This window comes from Helicoverpa armigera, chromosome 15 (assembly GCF_030705265.1).
Source record: "Helicoverpa armigera isolate CAAS_96S chromosome 15, ASM3070526v1, whole genome shotgun sequence".
Classification (NCBI taxonomy): Eukaryota; Metazoa; Arthropoda; class Insecta; order Lepidoptera; family Noctuidae; genus Helicoverpa; species Helicoverpa armigera.
In genome coordinates this window covers 8,632,716-8,646,483 of record NC_087134.1, presented here as the reverse complement: position 1 = coordinate 8,646,483, position 13,768 = coordinate 8,632,716, and the positions used below count along the sequence as shown (strand labels likewise).

At 33.2% G+C, this 13,768-nt stretch overlaps 1 protein-coding gene across 1 annotated transcript; it reads right to left on the bottom strand.

Annotated features, from left to right (window-relative positions):
* Nucleotides 1-679: 679 nt before the first annotated feature.
* On the bottom strand, nt 680-13,532 carry LOC110379722 (transmembrane protein 214). The gene is made up of 10 exons (XM_064038308.1): nt 13,261-13,532; nt 12,532-12,704; nt 11,688-11,970; nt 11,414-11,602; nt 10,772-10,989; nt 10,406-10,631; nt 10,099-10,241; nt 7,941-8,068; nt 3,940-4,332; nt 680-2,366 (listed from the first exon to the last, which is right to left on the bottom strand). Exons 1-10 carry the CDS (start codon nt 13,376-13,378, stop codon nt 2,240-2,242), a joined length of 1,998 nt encoding a protein of 665 aa, XP_063894378.1. The 5' UTR covers nt 13,379-13,532; the 3' UTR covers nt 680-2,239.
* Nucleotides 13,533-13,768: the final 236 nt, after the last annotated feature.

Genomic DNA, 13,768 nt, shown 5'->3' with positions numbered 1-13,768 from the left:
AAAAGTCGTAAGCGACAAAATGGTTTTGTAATTTTATTATTTAGAAATGATAATTTGATAAAAATTCCTTCTATCATTTTAAAGAGTATGTATATACTCAACTACTAAAAAAGTTAAGAGGCTTAAATCGGTCCCGTTTGCCCATAATATGTGAATCTCTTTTTAAAAAGAGGTATGTTTGATATATTTTTCTCTGTTATAAAAGTTACCTAATCATGTTTCTACAACTAACAAAATAAGGGTTATATTATGAACTTTCAGGTAGCCAAGTTGTATTTTGATCCGTTTTGTATTTACTGAGAAAAATTGACATCCTTGGCGCCAAAAATTCCAATTCGTCCTCTTAATAATTTATCCGTGAATAACTAGTATTTTCGTAAACGACTGTACCCATAACAAAAAGCGATAGGAATACGTCATGCTCGGACGACGTCACTGTCACACGAATGAAAGTTGTATATTTACAAGCCGACGCACACATAGGGCCGCGCGCAAATCTGAGTTGAACTATCTATAAGAGAAGATAAAAGATTTGTTACAAATGTAGTTACTTTCATTTTGTACCACATTGCGCTGGTTATTACGAAATGATATTATGCCTTCTAAATTAATTACGCTTGTGTGAAAGAGCTCTGTTAGAGGGAAAAGGTTAAAGGGAGTATATAAATTAAACTCGGAATAAATCACTAACAATATTTAATTGTGATTTCTTACAATTATTTCGTACAACACAACATTTATCATCTTATTCAGAGGAACAAAATCTAAATTAAAATTTTTATGTCCACCGGATCCATAATTTCATTCACTCAATTAATAAATAAATAGCTTACAGACTTTCTAGTTACGTCGATTCACATAATTAATTCTTATGAAAATATCTCAGTAATGATAATTGTTACCCGTTAGTGAAAGAGGCCTGTTTTCATGTGGAAGATGTAAAACCACACTACTATATAGGTATCTTTAAATGGCGAAATAAAAATTGCCATGGGGAATATCGCTCCGGCGGCAAATTACAGATAATCTACACAATGCAATTTCAAAATTGTCCCTCTCATTTCTTTTAAACATCTTTTAAAAACACGATCTCTCAACACAAAATAAATATACTACAAAAAGCTTATACCTCTATTATATAATTTGTTAAAAGATTCAATAAAATGAACAATGAAGTTATTTGGATGACAATAAGAGGTAACTAAATGAATCATTATGACATGACACCAGTCTGTTAATTATGTATTTAAATGCATCATAGGGAATGTATTCAAATACTGGATTATAATTTAAATAAATACTTCGAATTTCATTAATTTTGTCATGGATTCTATGTTGTAAAAATATATTCTTCAATGATATGATTTAATTATTGCATTGACATAATAAATTGAGTGAAGTACGTTGAAAAAAAAAATAGATTAGGAAAGAAACTATTTTTGGCGCACATTATGTGGTCGTAATTTGTCACATAATTATCATAATTTATCAATCGTATTAGTTGGCACTAGTAGCAAGATCAATAAGATGGCAACAAGTACGGCTGGTGTTAAATTCTTAAGACATACCTTTATACACTTCTGTAATCAATGTGTGCCAGGAATAGCTTGGTTCGTAACATGAAATAGTTTCGTTCGTTGTTACAGTCGCCAACTGTGTGGATTGTACTCGATTTTAATTTTTCTTAATAAAGGAAACAGAAAATAAAATAAAAAAAAACAGATTTGATAAAGACACATTCAGGCAGAGGACTGTGTTTCGTTTTGTGCAAGTGAACAGGATTTTTTAAATATATTGTAGACTTAGGGCTGATTTTTCAATCATCAGTTAACTTCTATCTGAGGAATAAATATGGCCGTTTGACATATTTTCCATACAAAAGCTGTCAAAACGTCAAACATATTCCTCAGATAAAAGTTATCTGGCGATTGAAAAATCAGCCCTTACAGAAATAAACTTACTAGAGATCTTATGCAGACCGAATGATTGTTTATTGTCCTTTGACCATAGATACAGATGTGGACGATGCTATATTCTTGTGCGCGTAGAACGTTCATTTTTATATAGCCGTACCATGGTTTATAAAAACTTTAATTCGGCCTATTAGTAAAAGTTATTCTAGATTTTGCAGGAGAGGTTGGATTACATCACAAGTGATGATGAAAACAAGCACAAATAATACGAAAACTCAGTCCTCTGTCTGTGTAGCACAGTTATCACTATGGTGAAGAGTTACTCTTCAGGGTATCTTGGAGTAGATGTGGACTTGCTCCCGGAACCAGTGGAAGTATGTTGACACATGGGTCCGAGTGACATTTAGAGCAGACTCAGTCTTGTTTTGAAGGATTTCTGGTGCCCACTCCCCTCTGAAAAAGGAAATGTTCTTATTAGATTTAATGTAATTATCAGACTACATTGTATTTATATTGGAAATATTTATTCTTGATATATTTTCGAAGTTTTCTCTTGAAAGGGTTTTTTTTTTCTGTGATCATCAGACTTTCGTGTTTGGTGTTATCTCACAAGAGATATTACACACAAAATTCATCCATAAGGAATTTTCGTTGTAATTTGACCAAAAAATTATGGAATCTCTCTCATGTTACATTATTTAAGTATCATTTGAACACCTGACACTATAGGAAATGCCAATGTAATACAAACGTTGTATACATTGTTGGCACATGTTTTGTAAATTAAAAAGAAATTGTGTCAAGCATTCGAACATACGAATCGTAGGTAATCTACATGTTGTCTGTGTATTTTAAACTGTTGTAGGAATTTTTATAGGTCTTAATTCTTTTCCAAACAAAACGTGAAACTCAAGCATATATAGATAATTGCTAGTACTTATGTAGGTACTTGTTAAATGCTGTAACCTACTGATAGGTATATTCTTCTTATCTAGTATGGAGTAACTATAAAGTTGTGGAAAAATATCAACAGAAAATAAATAATTGAGAGCTTTAAAGGTATGTACAGGTTTCATGAAGGATATTATGAGCCAAAATCATCATTTTTTAAATATTTTTCATACCAATTTCAAATTAACATATTTGGAAACTTTGAATCTATGCAATTCATTGCACTGTGTAACTTTTCCTGAAACCCTATAACATCGTAATAGTAACTGCGGCTTAAGAAAACAAGGGCTTATTTTTGTTTCAGTCCCTTCCATCAATTTTTCCTCGTCCTTCTTAACACCACAATAAAGGAGAAACGAAAAGAAAGAAAGAAAAAAACGATATTTTTCAATCGGAGCATTATGTTTGAACAAAGTCGTCACAAAGACATGATTATCACAATGTCACTTGAAGAAAATAATTAGCAAACAAATAAATAACATACTATTAACATTTGACATCATTTGATTGCTCACACATGTCGATAATACGATTGCAGTTTCGTGTATTCATACACATAATAAATGCGAGAGTAATTCTGCATGTCTGACTATCAAGCCAGAACAACTAAACCGATTTCGATGAAAATTGTTACAGAGATAGTCTAGATCCTGATAAAGGAACATAGTCTAGTTTTATCCGAGTGCGGGACGTGATACACGCAGGACGAGAGTGACCCTATGACGATTAGATAGTCCTACATAAGCCCCCGTCACTAAAGTATAGAATTATGAGCTTAGCTCGAGTCATTTTATAGTTACACGCGTGAATTGAACACAATTCCACTTCACATAGGGTGGAGGCTTTGGAGGGGAGGGGAAGAATGGTTAGACTGAAATAACTTCCCCTCTAGTACATAAATACAGTATTGACACACCCGGCCCACACCTATGCTAATATTTGTTACCATAACGTGAACTATTCTCATAAACCTAGTCGAAGCGAAAGAACTACCAGATACGTTCGAGGAAATTAGCTGCATAGACTGCTAAACTGAGTCCTTACTTCATTATAATCAAAAATACGTAATACTCACACAAACACTTTAGTCTTCAAGTACTCCATGGTAAGCTGGTAGTAATCGTTGGAATACTTCTTCACAGCTTCGAGCCCGCTCGCTGTGTAACTTTGCACATTATCCACTAGGCCTGGTGCATACTGTTCTATAGTGGCCACAACTACCGGGGTCTTTTCGGCCACGTAGTCTTTTGTATTAGTGTATAACACGCCTACTTTCTTCATGGCTACGTAGGCGAACTCTCTGGATAGCAGTACGTAAGGGGTGCAGGTTTCAACTGTAAGAGTGTAGTAGACTGGAGCGTTGGTTTCCAACCAGAGGTAGCCTCGAGCTGATGTTGACAAGGACTTCTGCCATGCGCGTTGACTGTGCTCTAGAACACCTAGGTCGTTTAACAGACGGCCCGTTGTACTCTGTGGGGAAAAATAGAATAGGTTTATGTGCAAATTGTATTTTAAGGTAAGACAATAAAATAACAGTGTTGGCGCTAGAACTGTGCGCAGGATTAGCAGGAAAATGTCATATTTAACGGAAAACCTTGATATTGATTAAAGCCATTAGGAATAAATACCTACCTATTTGAAATAATTATGATCTAAATAAATCTTAATCTCATAACTATTTAGTGCTAACGAAGTAGGTGGGTAACCATATGTATTTTTGTTATACATTAGTGAAGTTAAGAAAATCATTGTATGTCCATGTGACACTGGGACATATGAATCACTTTGTCATAATAATGCCCTCTGCGCTCACCTCTAAGCGAGTATTAATTGGCGATCTTAGTTGAGGACACATGACTACATGTGCATAGTTTATCTATTTATCCTATAACCATATGTACTAGCTGTTTGCGGCAGTTTCAAACATCATTATTTCATACGTCTCAAAACGAATTCGTACTCCAGATTTTAGATTCAAAACAGATCGCTATCTTTAGGTACTTACTAATATAATATGAAGTATTTTTTTGTTTGGCTTAGAAATTATTGAACCGATTTGAAACAATCTTCCACTGTTGGAAAGCGACCTCATCCCCGGTTAATAAAAGCTGCCTTTTACCCGGGTACGGGCATTAGATCCCACGGGACGAGTGAAACCGCAGAAAAACAGCTTGTTTTCGATATGATTCAAATTCTAAAAACTTTCCAATTACGTTACCTACATTAACATAGTAGAGTAATAAAGTGAAAGCTTGCAACTGTAAAATAATGACGTAGAACATTGTAACCAAATTAGTTGTGAGTTGTGACGTCATATAAGCTGTATATTTCCATTGTTCCTATAGATAGCCATGAAACTACAAGGCTGCGAGTATATGAACACTAATTGTGTGCTTTTCAATTTAATTACGATATGAACACGATCCCTACGCGTAAATCTAAAAACGGACATTTAATTAGAGCAATTTATGTACTTTATTTAACTAACTTCCTCCCAGCAGTATTTAGCGTTGTGTTCAGATAACATCAACTTTGTATCTCACCCAACTTCGGAATGCGAAAGGGTCATTGAAATCATTGCAGCAGTTTAGTAGTAAGGTGTAACAGACATGATCACGTAGAATTTAAAATTAGATCACTTCATTTAGCAAGAACAAACATTACTATGAATAATAAGTTATTATTGTGGGACAGGAAAATATACTACTTGATTTATAATTAAATTACTATGTGGAAAAATACGCGCATACTTAATAATATATGCATACTTGTAGTAATTACAAGTATTTAAAACATATAAAAAAAACCCGGCCAGTACGAAAACAGGTCATTGAACTTAACGCATTTAGTTTCAGACATTTTGTGCAGTTATGTATGAGAAATCACATCATAATGTATGGGCCGCCTACATTTACTTTTTAACCAACTTCCATAAAAGGAGGAGGTTGTCAATACATGGCTAGAGACAAGACGCACTAACTGTTATTAGATACTAATATAATAAAGATAATAAAGAGTCTACACTTTTTTGTTTAAAGGCTCTGAAGAACTGACTGACTGATTTGAAAAATTATTTGAAACTAGGCTGACTATATTTTGTCCAGGTACGGGACGGGCCCTTGGGACACGGGCAAACCGCGGAAAACAGCCATCCTACTAATATTATAAATAAGTTTGTGAGAATGCATGGATGTATGATTGTTATTCTTTCATGCAAAAGCGGCTGGACCGATTTGGTTGAAATTCGGATAACAAATGTGATACTTCGGATTAACAAATAGGCTTTTTATTAACACACCACGCGGACGAAACCGCGATTTTAAATATACATTTAATAACATCCAAAATCTGTTATTATTACAGACTTAACACCTATCAAACTTCATCGTATTATTTAATTTAACATGTCGAAAAATAAGCATAATATTATGGAATTATTAATTGGATTTGAGTTATTTACTGACGTATGTACATAGCCAACCGACGTTGGCTATCATTAACTTTTTAATATCAAGTTGAAGGTTAGAGTGTATTGGACTATCAAACCTGTTTTCTTAAACATTTATGCTGAGATAAATCTCTACATCGAGTAGGGCATAGGTTACTTCATTTTAAAACAGTGTTATCGATGCAAACAATGTTAAATTTTGAAATATAAGCCTTATCTTTGTTGATAAAAAGTCATTAGTATTTTGTGTCACACCCATGGCACATTCATTATGGTGACCATCGCAGTACATATACATGATAAACAGTTTATGCTTTTAAACTCACATTTTGTTTACGCTAGATAATATTGGAGTAAAAGTACAATATTTTCTTTCTTTCTTTCTATTATATTGTGGTCATTAAAACTTAATTTTTATACTACGTTAAGATGCCTATTTGTAAATATTATGCCTGAACTAATAGTATGAAGTATCTACAGCCGAAAATTAGAATCAAATAAACCTGAACAAGAAAAACTATATCTTATAAGATTTCTCCTATGTATTGTGATAAGCACTTGGACAAAAGCTATATTTACTCTTGACTATTGAAAACGTAATACATTCATAAATAGTGTATATCACTACACTTTTTGAAATTGAAATGTTCAACATATATTTCTATAACAACTATTATTTTATTAGTTAAGGATGTACAAGGATCTTAGTGTGTATTTTTATTATATCTACATTCTGTGCAAATAAATAATTATTCTACTGTATTCTAACTAATTCGATAATTATTAGAAATTGTTTACTTATTGAGGCTATTGACATTGTGGATTATTCATATTTGGCATGAGCACTACACTTCAAATGTTATGAATCTTAACTATATTGTAATTGTTGGCTCTTGTAGATGTAAATATGGTTGCAAAAGGCACTTTGCATGTTTAAAACTTCATAATTTTACTATTCATCATAAACACGACAATTTGAGACATTTGTGTCTGACAGAACACTTCAAGTGTTTTTTTTTCTTTTGAATAATTTAGCATGGTCTTTGTCTATTGAAACAAAAAGTATTTAAAGTCTCTTTTCTTCATGATTTGAAGATTTGGCAAGGTTGGTCAGTGTTATTTTTGTTAAAAACATAACTTCTTGGCAATGTGGTAATAGGTAAGTTACAAAAGTATTTGACTAATAACTAACAATTTATCTAATCATATCTACAGGATATTAGCATAGTGTAAAATCCAAATGCCAACATACTAGAGCCATAAAACTTGTTTATCTAAAAGTCTTTAAAAAATACCTTCCAATAGGTACAGATAGCAACAATATTCTTATTATTAGGCGCGAGTTTACTTACAACATAACTGCCCGATTTTCTTAAAACAATTGTATTAAGTACTTTGAAAATTTTACATGATAATTCAACATGTGTATGAAGAAAACTAATGGTTACATTGTCAGTGAACTTTGGGCCCTAACATGATTTTATTCCAACACCTAGTTTTATTTTCTTAAACAATAGATGAAATGTAACAAAGACTACATAGGCAAAACAAATTAATATTTGCATCAATTTAAGAATAAAAAAAAAAATACTTTTAAACCATAATCAATCAATTATGCAAAAGTACACTTACTGGGGAAGTTGCCACCGGAGCGGGATACATCGTAGGAGACCAGCCCCGCGATGCCAACCAGCAAGAAAAAGCTGGCCCAGATCCAAGGGAACCTTCTAGTGCTCGTCATTCTGTCTAGAATATCCTGCGGACAATGTTAATTATTGGATTTGTGTACCAGGCTATCGTATCTCTTTGAAACAATCCTTAAGCCCTGAAAACACCTTTTATTTATCACTTGGTTTCACATCATAAAAAAAAATAATAAAGGAATGGTTTAGTGTGAAATAATTTAAGTGCTTAGTATGTGTATCATATGTTTCATTGTGTATATTTGCTGAGTAGAATTTTATTTTAAATAAATGATTATTACTTATTATTTTCATCATTCATCATTATGTGTAACCTGTTATTTAGTTAATTTGTTGCAATATCTAGTCAGTCCATCTACCTTCTTATTAGAAACAATACATTTTTTAAAATGTTTTATGTGAGTGTTCATGTACCTACCTTTTTTATATAGATTGTGAGATACAGTGCATTTGTTAACATAAAGCTTTTCAAATTAAATAATAAACAACAGATTAATTTGTTTTTAACGTCATTGAGACTACATTACAGTTGTGAAAATATACATATAGCTTACTACAAAAGGAATTGTGACTGAATAATATTTTTAACTGTGCTTTTAGCATGAATCCTTTTGGAATGTTTCCTGCATTATATTTGTTGCTTTTCCTTCTTAGTTCCCATATCCTTTTGGACAGATTGATCACAAACACACTGAACACTTAACCACGAATAGAACCAGAATTTTGGTAAATTAAAATATTTTGAACTTAACACAAAAATGATTTTAACACTGAGAATGTACACAAAATAGGTCCGATTAAACTAGTACCGAGGAAACTTGGAAAAATGCACGTAAAAGATGTTGATTTTACCTGGATTTTTATACAAACATAAAATTGGAAACAGCTTGCGTGTTAAATGCCTCCCGCGGAGTAACGGATGTAACACATCAACATTTACTGTTAGCACTACGCCCGTCCACACTACTCACAACGCCTAAAGTAGTTTTTCAACTTCCATTCACAAGCTAACTGCGCGATTCTCTGAATTGATTCAATATTTGCGCACGAATATCACACATCCATTTTATTTTACGCACACGAGCATTGGAATGTCAGGATCTTGAAGGATATCATTAAAAATAAGGAAATATTATTATTTTTCGATCTAATTACCTTAAATAAGTGACGAATACTCTCGGAAAATTAAAATAGATTCGATAGTGAAAAAATATGTCGCCCTCGAAACTCGTTTTTTTTCTACTGCCAAACTCAGGGTAGCCATGATTTAGGAATGCATGTCTTCCATTACATAAAAAATCGCATCAAGAGTTACTGCTATGCAAATGTTTGTATTGATAGAAAGTCATAACAATTCTGATTTGAAAAAAAAAAGAACTAGTATGTAATAATGTATTTTATTTTTACGATCAGTGGGTCGTCTTAGGGGCGGATTTTATCACCATATTGATTTACCTTGTAACATTATTCATCCTTGATTCATCATGAAAAATACATCAAAGATGAATATAATCATTTAAAACGTATTTATCTGTATCCCGTCCATATGGGATGTACCTTAGTATTAATTTTGAAAAGTATTGGATTTAAAGTGCTAAAAATCATATAACATACACAACAAAACTACTAAATTATAAGAAAATGTATATGCTGGCAACATCACAGAATAGGGTCGTAACATGTCATATCGTCTCATCACCGTAGAGATTAGAGGTCATCAAAGTTACGGTTTTTATTAGTCGATTTTTTATTGATCAGTTTTAAAATTCCTTTTACCGAGTAAACAGTGGTAGAGTTATTTGTTAATAAAGTGACCAACTCAACCAATATTAATGCAACCCAGTATAAATTATAATACTAAAACCTTTCCTATATCCTCATAAATTCACCTATTGGTGAAATAGCATCAAAATCAATTGTGGTTTTTGATTTCATCTTGTACAGACGGAGAGACGTAGTGGAGGTCTTTGGTTTTAAAAACTTGTGTTATTTTAACATAGAAATAAACGAGCTTATATTTGTGTGCATTAGTGTCAAGGTAGTACGTAGCTGTAATGAAAAATAAAATAAAGTTGGTTCTTACCTGGCATATCTTATTCGTTCTAACAACAGTCTCATCTTTCTTCTTGCCTTTCAAGGCTTCGCCACAAACTTCTTTGTATTGTAGGACAGACATTTTTAATGATTTCTGCCTCAATTTCTTGCTTACGTCGGCCCAGTTAGAATCTGGTAGGAAAAGAAAAATATTAATTTATGTGAGTTGATACCATAGTAATATAATTATTGCATCTCTGTTTCTTTTAGAATACATTAGCTATTTTTTCTATGGCTTGTTTACAAATTTAATAATAGTTTTTTTGGTCCTAAGCATCGTCAGTCACTGTACATACCTATATAATCAAGTAAGGTTGCAGACTGTTTGCTGCATCTATGGAAGAGTTGCCTCCAAGTCGCGTTGCATGAGTCGTCTCTCACGAGACAGTCCACCAAGCAGTCTACCAGTACTCTATGGTATGGGTCCAGAGACGGCCCACTGAGGTACTGGTTGGGCAACTTCTTCATTAGCTGATTGAAGGTCACTTGAAGCTTATTATTGCTTTTATTGAAATATATATCCTGAAAAAAGTATAACCACTATTTTTATTTCTTTATGGTAATTGGAAAGTCTGGTTTTTATTTATTTCTTGCACTCTTTGACTGTTACCCTTTCAGATGTCATTCAAAACAGAAATATAAACATGTTAAGAGAGTCATACCTTATATTTACTTAATTGCTTGATAAGGTCACTTGACAGATCCTTGGGCAGTGCACTTCTCTTGTTGTTCACCATGTCTATCATGGCGAACAGCTGGTCTTGGCTCACTTTAGTGCTATCCATGGTCGCGTGTTCGTCTAGAAGGTTCGACAAGTACCACACTACGTACTTAGAGTAGTTCTTCAGCTCAATGATTGGAAGGAAAAGGTCTTGCCAAGCTGTAACAATAGTCGTGAGTTTAGATCTTGTGTGAGAAGATATTGTACATTTTTGTTTAGAAATTATACCTGAGAAATGCTTGAATGCGAAAATAGTATTCCTTCAAACTAAAAATGTACTCCACATACGTAGCACATTTTCTACTAAACCTGTAGTTATCCGCGCCTATCAAGGTGTCAAAATGACGCGAGATAAGACCTTATCTGAACAAGATTTGACCTAAAATATCATTTTGGCCTATGCCTTGAACAATTTCTCTTTTATCTTGTTTATGTAACCGAATTATTGGCAATATCTTGGTATTTTGGTAATGAACAGCATAAAACACATAAGGTCACCTCATTAGTTAGCTACAGAGATATTAACATTTTTCTTAATGATATTGACCAAGAAATAGTGTGGCACCACAAAATTAAGACATACCTTTTAGACCAACAGCAAAATCACTATTGCCACCCTGACCGAACGCCCACAGCAAGGAGAGACCAATGGGTGGTCTGTTCTGATAGGAATTGCGGAGACTAGCACTCTTTTGTATAGATGCGATGCAGAACTCTGGGTAGTCTTGCGCTAGCATTTGCAGCAGTAATCTGTGGCCATTCACAGATTGACCTAGAAAGGAGTTGATGATTAGTATTTATTTGTTTTATTGAAATGGGATACAACTAAATAGTATCAACATTAAGAAAACACCAACCTCTGCTCATGTCATTTGCAAGTGCCGTAAGAGTGACATCAAAGAACAGCTGAGTATTTGCTTTTCCAGCGTCTTGCAGCACATCGGACAGAAGCTTTCTAATCTCATTAGGGGCCGCAGACAGGGGATACAATTGGGGGTGAGATGCAAATGTAGGGTCATCTACGTCTATTTGAATCTTTGAGTTGAGGAATGCTGCGACCTCCTTCAGCCAAACAAGAGGGGCATTGGAGAAACGGATCTTATTTGTTGTTATTATGTTGGCCAGCTCTGCTGCATCTATCTGTAATAGGAATTTATTCTTCAAATATTGCTTTTATTACATACAATAATGAATGGCGTTAATTTATATCATTGCTAAAAAATCTACTTATCATACTCAAATAACATCATGAAACTGAGATATTTAAATATTGGCTACGTCTACATTTGTTTTGAATACAGTTACCATTGCAAGAAGCGGTTACAATTGGATAGTATTATATACAGTCTGTTAGTAATAATAATTAATGTTATGCCAGTCCTCAAAATGTTTGATTGCTTAAAAACCATTGTAATAGTATCCCATGATATTAAAGTCTTTAGCAACCTAACTCAATGGTAATTCCCATTAAATCTACATACACTTATATGCTAATATAACAACTGGAACACATGTTTCGTTTATTTAGATCCAAAACTACTGAACCAAATTTGACTCTTTCGTTGTTGGAAAGCTGTACTACACTTGAACGGCAAAGGCTGTATTTGGCCCAGTTATGGAAAGAAGTTCTCCCGCGATGTGGGTGAAACCATGAAAAAAAGCTATGTACTTAATATATTTTTTTTGTCTGGATATACTTACAGCTTCTAGGGCTCCCTCAATGGTCTTAGGAGGCTTAGGTTTTGGAGGCTCCACATTCTTCTTGTCCTGTTTCTTCTTTTTGTCACCTTCCTTCTTCTTATTGTCTTTTGCCGGCTTCCTTTCTTCATCAATCTCCATGCCGGAGTAGAAGGATTTTATTTGAGAATGAGGGACTGTAAAAAAAATTGTGGTTAAAGAATTGTCAAGATAACTGATGTAATGCTTACATAATAAGATTTTATGATTGAAATGTTTAGAGTTCTGGCCTTTGCAAGAAAAATAAGTATAGGCTAGAAAAACCTTAAAAATTTTACTGGTCAAAATTAAACAAATAATAAAAACCGATAAAAAATACTATTCATTTCCATAAGGTACTAAATAATTAAATATAATATGAATGTAAATGATTAAAAATAGTGTATGGACCTTTATAGTTATTATATGATATTATTTTGATAAATAGTCAATATGTTAGCTTTTAATACTTTGTTTTAGTACATAGCTATGCTACATTGGCCGTCAGCTGTTGCTGATTCAATATGAAGCAGTAAAAGTTACAGAATTTTAATTAGAAAGGTTTGTTTAAGACCATTAGGAATTAAATGAAGCTTGAGGATATTTGAAGTTAGAAAAAGCCGCATTTTAAAGAATTCTTGTTGTTTATATTACAGTAACGAATGATTAAATTGGACGCTGAAAGTAAGTTGTAAGCAATGTAAAGTTACCCACCGACATCCTCCAGTTTCGGCCCGTTTTTCACAGCCTTTTTCTCATCTTCTTTAGTTTTAATTTTACCATTCTGCGACTTCTTGTTCTTTCCAACAACTTCCCACTGACCACTCGACATTGTTAGTGAGATTCTAAACAGATTTTTATTGAATTCTTTGTAAATAAAGGGAAAGCATCAAAGTAATAGGTTACACGTCAAAACCAAACAAATAGCAAAAAAATTGCCGATTGGTAATAGTGTTCAGGAATATCTTTAGCATTAAAATTATTCCTCCAGTCTGAAAATGCTGCAAGTGAACGAAACGTATGCTCAAGATGCAGTAATGCAGTTATAGGGACATATTAAAAACGTAAACTTCTTTCTGATTGGTCAAGAATCTCCACCTTGGACAAAACGTGGCAGGAATGTCAGATTAGGAAAATGCATTAATGTTATCTCAAAAAAGAAAAATATTGCAAAACTATTTTACGCAAATATTTTATCCAGTACTAGTTAAAAAGGAAAACA

Coding starts and splice junctions, on each gene's coding strand:
- LOC110379722 (XM_064038308.1), bottom strand. CDS start 13,378: ATGTCGAGTGGTCAGTGGGAAGTTGTTGGAAAGAACAAGAAGTCGCAG. Junction 11,603..11,687: donor TGCAAATGACATGAGCAGAG/GTTGGTGTTTTC, acceptor ACTCCTTTCTAG/GTCAATCTGTGAATGGCCAC. Junction 10,242..10,405: donor AACCTTACTTGATTATATAG/GTATGTACAGTG, acceptor TTTTCCTACCAG/ATTCTAACTGGGCCGACGTA.